General features: G+C 52.0%; 3 protein-coding genes across 12 annotated transcripts in view; 1 reads left to right on the top strand and 2 right to left on the bottom strand.

Moving 5' to 3' along the window:
* Position 1: 1 nt before the first annotated feature.
* On the bottom strand, positions 2–1892 carry Rps26 (ribosomal protein S26; the record flags this gene model as incomplete). Its single annotated transcript, XM_005415267.2, is given in 4 exon segments — positions 2–148; positions 717–847; positions 1468–1645; positions 1866–1892. Coding segments are annotated over 4 exon segments (372 nt in total), but the record flags the coding sequence as incomplete, so codon positions are not given.
* A 3157-nt stretch (positions 1893–5049) lies between these two features.
* The window catches only part of LOC102027819, an 11337-nt gene continuing 6394 nt past the window's right edge, over positions 5050–9992 (top strand). Inside the window, exons 1-3 of one of the 4 annotated variants that reach the window (XR_001236469.1) lie at positions 5052–6326; positions 6405–7312; positions 7903–7965. Coding sequence is in view for 1 of the 4 variants with exons in the window: in XM_013520986.1 (XP_013376440.1) it covers positions 6521–7132 (612 nt within the window). In the remaining 3 variants the exon portion in view is untranslated. Of the gene's footprint in view, positions 6327–6404; positions 7320–7902; positions 7992–9992 lie in introns of those variants that run through there. The other 3 variants (XR_001236471.1, XM_013520986.1, XR_001236470.1) reach the window with 3 other exon arrangements.
* Ikzf4 (IKAROS family zinc finger 4 (Eos)) overlaps positions 7413–9992 on the bottom strand; it is a gene marked incomplete in the record, with an annotated part of 37290 nt that continues 34710 nt past the window's right edge. For all 7 annotated transcript variants that reach the window (XM_013520980.1, XM_013520982.1, XM_013520983.1 and 4 more), the window contains 2 exon segments: positions 7413–8574; positions 9692–9823. In XM_013520980.1, the coding sequence (XP_013376434.1) occupies positions 7814–8574; positions 9692–9823 (893 nt within the window).

Genomic DNA, 9992 nt, shown 5'->3' with positions numbered 1-9992 from the left:
ATAAAGTGTAACATCCACTTTATTATTTCTTTCCCAAGAGATGCTTTTCTTCAGTTTACTAATATACGCGCTGCCAAAGCCGGCACTCTTCAGCCCATGGAGACCCAGCTGCTTACATGGGCTTTGGTGGAGGTCGTGGGGCGGCACCCTGAATGACAAAGACACGACACATTAAGAACTACAGATCCAGCTCCTTGGGAACCTGAGGCAGCAGGGTCACAAACCTGAGTGGCCTGGGAAACTCAGCAGGACCCTGTCGCCCAGGCATGGCAGCACAGCCCGCTGCCAACAAACTGGTCACACTCCCATCCTCTAAAGCAACGTGGCCACCACCCTGCCCAACACTTAACCTGGCCTCAAATTTCTGATTCACCTGCCTCAGCTTCCTGAGTAGCTGGATTATGGGCATGGAACAGTGGGCATGGCTTCTAATAAGCCCTCCAAGTGTCTCTCGGCAAGCATTTAGGTGTGGGGCTCATTTGCCTTCCCAACCCAAAACCTTAATTTAATATTTCTCTGGCTCCAATTTATCTTTTTACTGCCACCCCTCTTGGCTTCCACAGCCTTTTACTACACAGAAGTAGGTGGGGTGGCGCATGCCTATAATCCCAGCACTTTAAAAACTGCTGCAGAAGAACAGCAGTGCGTTCAAGGCCAAGTCTGGGCTCCACAGCAAGTCTCAAAAGACCAACCACCCAAATACATAAAATACTCACAGCAGGTCTAAAGCGGGGCGGAGGGGTTCGGTCCTTGCGGGCTTCTCGAGATCGATTCCTGACCACTTTGCTGTGAATGGCACAACTCACACAGTAGTGCAGCTTCACATACAGCTTGGGAAGCACATAACCTGACAAATAAATATTAGTTATTTTATTTATTTATTTTTTTCCGATATCGGGAATCGAACTCAAAACCATGCGCTTGCTAGGCAGGCGCTGTGCCGCTGAGCTAAATCCCCAGCCCCCAATATTAGTTATTTGTATACCACCCTTTTCTATACATCCACTTTGCACTACTTCTCTTAATTTTTTGTCTTTTCTAGACAGGGTCTCGCTATGCAGTTCAGGCCGGCTTTGAGCTCAGTCTGTAGCCCAGGCTGGTCTCGAACTCGCAACGATCCTCCTGCCTCAGCCTCCCAAGTGCTGGGATTACAGGTGTGCGCCACCACGCCCGGCTAGACTGGCCTCCCTAATTAAAAAACTGTTACATTAACCGGTTTCGCACCTCTAATAAAAGTGTTTCTGAAATTCTATCCTCCAAACAAGCAATCACGCAGGCTCGGAAGTGAGACTAAAACTTGCACGCTATTAGTCACAAACACTCACTCTGCCCCAAGCTCAAAATGAGAGAGAGAGAAAACGTACCACCTCTTTGAACAACAACCGCTCCGCGGACACCCCAGGCAAGGGCACAGCCCACACAGGGCTGCGGCGGGGGGTCCTCGCACTGCGCGCCGGGGGCACTTACCGTCGAAGACGCTCGCTTCGGAGATGTCCCTGACGGCGGCGGCCTCCACTATGTTCCGAATGACAAACTTCTTAATGGCCTTATCCTTGGGTACGCAGCGGGCGCAGTTCGTGCAGCGGATAGGCTGCACATGACCGCGGCCCTTCTTGGCACGACCGTTGTTCCTTCTCTTTTTCGTCTGCAGTAAAATAAAACATCCCATTAGCGGCGCGACTGAACTAGCTCCAGCCCCTTTCCGGCTGCATCCCCCCCGGCAGCACCCGTCAGATCGCCGGATTCTCTTGGGCTACAGATGCACCTCGTCCTCTCGCGAACCGTGGCCGAGTTCTGAATCCTCACGAGCTCAGGATTTCCAGCCTTTACCCGGATCCCCACGATCACCACGCGCCACAACTCACCATCTTGGAAAGGAGGACCCGAAAGAGGACCCGGCGCTCGGCCGGGCCCTCTTATATAGCACGAGATCCCTACGCACTCACAGGAAAAGCACTTAGAAGACGGGAATCGAGAACGAAAAGTCAACTTCCTCAAATTTTCACGATTATTTAACGTTTCCATTGAAATGTAGGGTGTAAAGGTTCCTAAAATTTATTCGTGACGCAGAGTATCTGTGGGACTATTTATTCTATTGGCGGAAGAAAACTACAATATGGAGTTTTGGAGAAGAACGCGACACCGTAGCCCGGAAGTAATTCTGGGCGGTATAACTTCCGGTTTATGTGTCGGCGGGTGTGGATTTAGACCCGCGCTAGGCCACGATGCGCAGACCCTATTAGAGGCTGAGGGGCGCGGTGCATGATGGGAGTAGTAGTACGGAATTTAGAGGCTCCCTGGCCCTTCGTCCTTAAAAGTCAGTGCTACGTGGCTTCGGCGGAGGTTGTCTGCGCTGTGTTTCTCTGACAATCCTGTTGAACAGGTTTAGGATTACGAAGTGGAAGACCTGGGAAACGAAACATTTTGTGAAGTCCAGCTTCAAGTATGGATAAAAGCCCATAAAGACTGGGAATGGATAAGTGCACTGGTGCTGCAACTGTTTCTTATCCACCTTTTAAATCTGAGAATCTTGCCAGTTCTGGGCACTGCGGTGGCGCTTTATGAATAGTAACTCGTTCAACCTTTAACAAGCCTAGGGCTGGGGATTTAGCTCAGCGGCACTGCGCCTGCCTGGCAAGCGCGAGGTCGTGAGTTTGATTCCCGATACCGGGAAAAAACAAAACAAAAAAAAAAACAAAACAAAAACAAACCAAAAAAACCAAGCCTATAAGGAAGTCGGGCACATTCCTGTAATTCCAGCACTCGGAAGGCAGCAGGATCATTGTGAGTTCTAGGGCAGCTTGGGCTACATAGTCCAAGGCCAGCCTGAACTACATGGCAAGACCCTGTTTCAAAAAAACAAAGAACAATACCCAAAAAACAACCAACCAAACACAAGCCTATAAGGTAGGTACTATTATTATCCTCATTTTAAAGATTGAAAAAGTGAGGCGTGCTGGTTCATGCCTGTAATCCCAACACTCAGGAGGCTGCGGCAGGGGTATTGCTGTGAGTTTGAGGCCAGTCTGAACTACATATCGAGACCCTGTCTCAAAAAAACAAAATAAAAAACGACTGAGAAAATGCCAGGCATGACACCTGTAATCCCAGGTATCCCAAGGCTAAGATAGGAGGATGTCAATTTCGAGGCCCACAGGGACAATAAAGCAAGACCTTGTTTTCAAAGATAAAATTTAGGCCAGCTCTGGCAGTGCACTCTCATAATTCCAGCTCTGTGAGAGGCTGAGGCAGGAGGACCAGAATTTCCACCAAGCTTAAGCAATTTAGTGAGTTAGTGAAAACCTGTCTCAAAAATGAGCTAGTGCTGCAGTTCAGTCCTTCCCCAGCACTAAATAATAAAAAAAGTGTAAAAAATAATACAATTTTAAAAGTGTCTGAGGAATCTCAGTACTTGGGAGACCATGGCAAGAGGAATGGACTTTTTTGTTTGTTTTTTTGGTTTTTTTTGTTTGTTTGTTCGTTTGTTTTGTCTTTTTGAGACAGAGTCTCACTATGCAATGCAGGCTGGCCTTGAGCTCACTTTGTAGCCCAGACTGGTCTCGCTCACAACGATCCTCCTGCCTCAGCCTCCCAAATGCTGGGATTACAGGCATGTGTCACCACGCCTGTCCAATCCCCAGTATAAAATAAATAAACACGAGAAAATAAAAAGAGGTGGGGATGCAGCTCAGTGGTAAAGCACTTGCCTAGCATGAGTGAACCCGTGAGATCTGGGTTCAATCCCCAGTGCCAGAAGAATAAAACAAGTTGAAAAACTGAGGTGTAGAGTTGATAAATTACTTGTTCAAGGTTACCTCAAGCTAGTAAGAGGTGTTCTTATAATCTGCTATTTCTCACCTGGCCAACAAATGGATGTAGGTATAGCCTGGGCCAGTGATTTGAAATAATTTTGACCCAGATACATAGAAATACACATTACATTGGTACTGAATACATACGTTAACACCAGTATGCATATATGTAAACTAAAATACAAACCGGGCATGGTGGAACCTGCCTGTAATCCCATCATTTGGGAGGCTGAGACAGGAAGATTGTTGAGAGTTTGAGACCAGCCTGGGCTACAAAGTGAGCTCAAGGCTAGTCTAAACTGCTTAGTGAGACCCTGTCTCAAAAAGATTAAAAAAAATACAAGGTTCGTGAAATAATACCTTCATGACATAAGTACACTGGTGTAGTCTATTTTCTTTAATTTTTTTTTTTTTTTTTGTCTTTTTGAGACAGGGTCTCACTCTGCAGTTCAGGCTGGCCTTGAGCTCACTTTGTCCCAGGCTGGTCTCACTCACAACGATCCTCCTGCCTCAGATTCCTGAGTGCTGGGATTACAGGCATGGGTCACCATGCCCAGCTTGCTATTTTATTTTATTTTAATTTTTATAGCTTTCATAGGGGAGTTTCACTGCTTTGTCTTGGTATAAAGGGATGGGCAGGCTTTTAGTCATACATTCAAATTCTGGCTCCATTGCTTACTGATGGGTTTTGGACAAGTTACTTTATCCCTTGGAGTTTTCTTTACCAACAATTATCATTATCATTCTTCAAGGAATTATCAATTAAAGGAAGACATGGTACAGTACTTGGCATCTCTGAGATGCTCAAGTGGTAGATTCTGTCATCATCACTCCTGTTTCCATAACTTGTATCTCCCTGGGCAATGTGTTTTGAACATAGTAGGTACTCAATAAAAGTTTGGGCCTTAGAGCATGGCTGAGTGGTAGAGCACTTGCTTAGCATGAACCAGGCCCTGGGTTCAATTCTTAGTACCACACACACACACACACATTTGCTGACAGTTCTTCTGTGGATAGATAGGCAAGTCAGCTTTCTCCCTGATCCCGAAGACACTCCTACTAGCAAAGTCTCTCCTTTCCACTCTAGGCCGAATATCCTGTTCTTTTGCACCAACAGCCTGAGCACACGTGTCTGGTTTCCTCTGCCTTGCACTTGTTTACCTCCTGCCCTGATTAGTCGGTGTGACATGCCGCAAGGAGGCCCTCCTCCCTCTCAGTAGAAAAGCTAAGCAAAGGAAGTCTGCAAAAACAACCAGCCGTGTTAAATTACTCATGTTTATTTATAACAGACCTTCAGCCAATACAGTACAAAACTTACAGTAGTATATCTCCATTACACAAATATTTACTTACAATATATTACATATACAAAATGCTTTGCAGTAAGTCTCAAAAGCTAGTTTAACTCCCCTTAAGATAGGAGAAAAACTCTTAAAAAAACAGGGAGGGGGGGACCAGGGAAAGAGGGGAGGTGAGGGGGCCAGGGCCAAAGGAAACACGGAACAGGCTACAGAGGAAACCCTGGGAGAGGAAGAAGAGAGGTGGTATTGCACTTGCTTCTGTGTTCTGTCTCTTTTTTTTTTGTTCTTCATAACTTCTGATTAAAAATATATCTATGTATATATATTATGTACACAAGGAAAGAAGCTGCCAGAAGTATTACAAAATCCCACCCGCAGCTTGGACACTGACACACACACAAAAACAAAACGTCTGGAAAAGTGTTTTTTTAGAAATTCTTTTTTTATTTATTTTTTGTGTGATGTTGGTTTTCAATAGCAATATAAAAGGAAACACCTCTTTTCTCCACATGGGTTTCAGTGTGTGTGTGTGTGTGTGTGTGTGTGTGTGTGTGTGTGTGTGTGTGGTTTTTTTTCTTTTTTCTTTTTATGCAAAAGGAGCTGGGAGAGAGCATAAGGATGTTTGAGGTTCCAGAGCTGGAAGGCTCTGAAAAGTGGGATTTTGTACCTAAGACCCTGGTTAAAGTGCAGTGGTGGTCTGGAGCGAGGCAGGACGCCCCCCTCTCCTCCCTAGCACCCGGTCTTGCCCTTCCAGCCTCTGCTCTCGCGGGCACGGAGCTGCCTCAGGGCACAGTCCTTCATGTTCGGGAGGTGGCAGGTGCCAAGGCTGACTAGAGGAGGGGATGGGGCACCCTAAGGCTCTGATACCCCACAAGGGGGACTAGTCCTCATGAGGTATCATGGAATACACAGCAGACACAGAGTGGGAGGGGAAGGTCTGGGAGCGGGCTCAGGAACCAGAGCAGTTCAGGAGCAGCCAGATGTTAACCTCGGCTGCGCTGCCGTCGAGCAGACCCCTCCGTCCTCAGGGCCGCTCTCCTCTGAGTTCACCCCCGCGTGCTCTGCCCCTGGCAGCGCGCAGCCTGTTTATTGCTACATTGTCAGGGAGGAGCAGTCACCCGAGAGGGCTCTGCCCGCCCGCCTGGTTCTCTGGGGAAACCACGTAACGGGAGGAGAAGGTGGAGGAGGAGGAGTGCTGTCCCTTCCCGGCGGGGTAAGGGAGACTCTTCCGGAACCCCGGAGAGCCCAGCCCCAGGCTCCGACCCTCACCCCGCTTCCCCGTTGCCCCCAGACACCCCCGACCGACCGGGAGGAGGAAGTAGGAGAGGCCCGCGCGCCAGCAGGAGAGGACGCGGAGCGAGCTGGAAGGGGAGGGGGAGGACCGAGAGTTGTAACTCGTGAGGTGTTATGTTTGGTTTTCACTTTTTTTCCGTTAAACATAGAAAAACAGCCTTTGGTTTGAATCTCAAGGAAGCAGAGAGCCGGGCGGCGGCGGCCGCGGCAGGGAGCTCTGCGGAGGGCCGCCTGCCCCGCGCAGCCGAGGGGTCCCCAGGGAAGCTGCGGCGAGCGGCGGCCCGGGAGGGGCGGCGGGGCGCACGAGCCTGGCTCATCCCGGGAGGGTTTTTGGTTGCACTGAGAAGACGCACCCTTCTCTTCCTGCCGCGGGTGGCAAGGACAGGGCCCGTGGTCCGGGAACGGCGGCTCCGGCCGGGACGGGAGGAAGAAGGCGGCAGGAGGACGGGGCCGAGAGACCCTCGCCCAGGCAGGAGCCCGGCTTGTCGCGGGGCAGGGACTGGAGGCGCCGCGAGCCCGGGAAGGTCACCGGAGCGCAGAAGGCGGGAGCGCAGCGGGGTGCTATCCACGCCTGCCCGGGCCCTGGCTCTTAGGCACCTGAGGCTCCCCGTGTGTCGGAGACAGACGGCTGCAGAAATAGCCGGGGCCCCCGAGAATATAAAATGGGGCACTCCGAGGAGAGGACAGCCGCCGCCGAGCCCGCGGCCGGCCGGACTAGAGTGCTGATGGGGGCGGGGGGAGCTGCACCGCGGCCTACAGGGAGACCCTAGGGTAGCTTTGGGGAGCTCGGGAAGACCCTCAGTGCCACAGGGCCTAGGGAGAATGCCTCCAGCTCCTCCTGTCTCCAGAGAGGAAATGCTTCGTTCGAGAATAGTGCAAGCTGCCTGCAGCGCGAGGGCGCGGGAGGTAGGGAGAGTGGCGGGCTGAGGGGTCCCAGAGCGGGCGGCGGGGCTACGGGAGGTCCCAGCATGGAAACTGGAGACGCGCATAAAGTAAATGGCAAGGGTTAAAGCGAGAAGCGCAGAGTCTCTTCCTTTGGAGAGGAGCTTCTGATCCCTGGGGCTGTTAGAGGATGCAGGATGGACCAGGAAAAAAATTAGGCCTAGCGGAGGAGCCGAGGGAGGAGCGGGAGGGGACGGGCGGGGCGGCTGCAGGTGAAAAAGGCAAACACAGGCAACTAGCACGTAACTCAGGGCGCGGGCGGAGCCGAGGAGAAGGAAGGCCTGTCTCATCGCGACACCGGAGGGGTCGGGCAGCAGGAGGGCAAGGGCGAGGAGGGCCGGGGTCCGTGTGAGGTCAGGCGGCCAGGGCGAGGGCTCTGGGGAAGAACCCCTTGGGGTGTGGTGGGACAGAGCTGGACACCTGGGGGGCAGCGGAGTGGCAGACTACGGGCAGGGACAGAGGTCACTAGCCCACCTTATGCTCCCCCCGGACAATGTGGGAAGAGAATTCGTACCGGTCTTGGCTGTGGTAACCACAGATGTTGCACTCAAAAGGGTCTCTGAAGCCATGGCAGCCCATGTGGATGGTGAACATGACATGGTCCAGGAAGAGGATGCGGCAGTGTTCACATTTGAAGGCTTTCACCGGCTCTCCGCTCTCGCCCACCACTCGGAGCACTTCCTTGGAGGGGCCCGGGGTGCCCCGCAGTAACCCCTCCTGTGGCTTGGGGTCCTCTTTGGCATAGGCAGGACTGTGCCGGCCCACCACGATGGTGGGGGGTGGCTGGGGTGGGGGACCCTGAGGGAGGGACACCACCCCCCCAACCCGGTCTTCATGGTTGCTCTCTGTGTCTGTGGAGTCCTGGCAGCCGTTGCTGGGGGAGGCCCCTGGGTCAGTCAGGGAGCCTCGGGCTCGATAGAGGAGGGGCCCTCCGTCCCCCAGGTCCTCGGGTCCTTCACCTGCTTCTCGGGACCCTGGAAGGTCCAGGCGGCCAGGGAGGGGCTGCATCTGGGTGTAGACAGAACTGATGACAGGCGTGAGTTCTGAGATGCAGTTGGTAGGTGGAAGGCGGAGGGGACGCAGGTGCTCTGCACCCACAAAGGCCAGAGACCCTCCAAAGCCAGGCTCCAGGCCGTGGTGCGCCACCAGCTCCACATCCTTCTCGTAGCCGCCCGAGTTCACATCATAGGGGAGGTCCGACAGGCTGAAGCGCATCTGCTTTTCACCTGTGGAGAAGGCGGTCTCAGCAGGACTGGGTATGAAGAACTGTTAATTCTCCTACATTCTATTGGCTGTATCATTGTTATTATTATTTTATTTTGAGACAGGATCTTATTAAGTTGCCAGGTTGGCCTCAAACTGGCCAGCCTCCTGCCTCAGCCTCCCAAGTTACTGGGATTACAAGCATGTGCCACTGTGCCTGATATTACTGTTTGTTTATTACTGGAAATCGAACTCAGGACCTTGTGCTTGCCAGGCAGGCACTTATGCCACTGAGCTATATCCCTGGCCTGGTATTATTGTTATTGTTATTATTTAAGGCATTTGCTATGCAGCTTAGGCTGGTCTTAAACTTACCTTGTAGTTTAGGCTTCAAATTCGCAGGAATCCTGTTGCCTCAGCTTCCCAAGTACTGGGATTATATGTGGGCACCACCACGCCTGTGCGTGATTATTATTGGTGCTGGAGACTGAACCCAAGGCCTCACATATGCTAAGTGCAGCCTCTACACTGAGATACACTCCTGCCTTTCCTAACATTACTTACTATACTATATTTCCTTTGTTTTATTCATTTAATTTTTTTTTGGTACTGGGAATTGAACTCAGGACCTCACGCTTGCCAGGCAGGCGCTTAGGCTGCTGAGCTAAATTGCCAGCCCATATACGTCATTTGTTTTCCCTGAGGCTAAGTCCTCTATGTGCCTGCTCCCTGACTAGGCTCTGACCTCGGGGGACTCAGTCTCAGCCCACCCATGCCCTGAATGCCTCCTTCACCAGGCTCCACGGAGCTCCGGTCCTCAGCTAACGCCAGCCTCAGATGGGGGAGCCACGTTTACTCCTCCCTGGAGGAGGGTCCTTGCTCCTGTCGGGATCCACACAGACTGTAGTCCTTGCCATTCTTATAAATGGGGAGAGCCGGCGCTCTGACCACCTCTTCTGACTACCATACGGGTCCTCAACCGCGAGCTTCTCCGCTCACTTTTCCCCTCTTCTGGGGAGATTCCAAGCTCCTGACACCTCCAAGCTGCTTTCTTTCCCTAAATCGAATCTCTAGACCAAAATCTCTGGCCTTGGAACCAGAGCTCAGACTTCTTTGGGCTGTAGCTGATTTCGCTCTTACCTACGAACTTCTGAGGGGTGGAACGCTTGCGCTTGGTCAGGCTGTTCGCCAGGCGATCAATGAAAGTTGGCCGGTCAGACGCTGAGTGCAGCATGGAGTCTGGCACCATCTCCAGGTCACGCATCTCGTCACCTGGTGTGGGGGAGGGGGCAGGGAGCAGGAGCTGAGCAGGAACAGCACTGGCCCGGCAGCCTTTGTCTGGAGAAATCCAGCGGGTCAGCGGCCAAGGAAGAATCCACCTGATGCCTGGGAGCATGGGCTCTGTCTGCCCTAGCTAAAGCACAGCCCAACAGTGCTCCAG

Source organism: Chinchilla lanigera, unplaced genomic scaffold, assembly GCF_000276665.1.
Source record: "Chinchilla lanigera isolate Chin_1 unplaced genomic scaffold, ChiLan1.0 scaffold00057, whole genome shotgun sequence".
NCBI classification, from domain to species: domain Eukaryota; kingdom Metazoa; phylum Chordata; class Mammalia; order Rodentia; family Chinchillidae; genus Chinchilla; species Chinchilla lanigera.
This window is presented reverse-complemented; position numbering and strand designations above follow the sequence as displayed.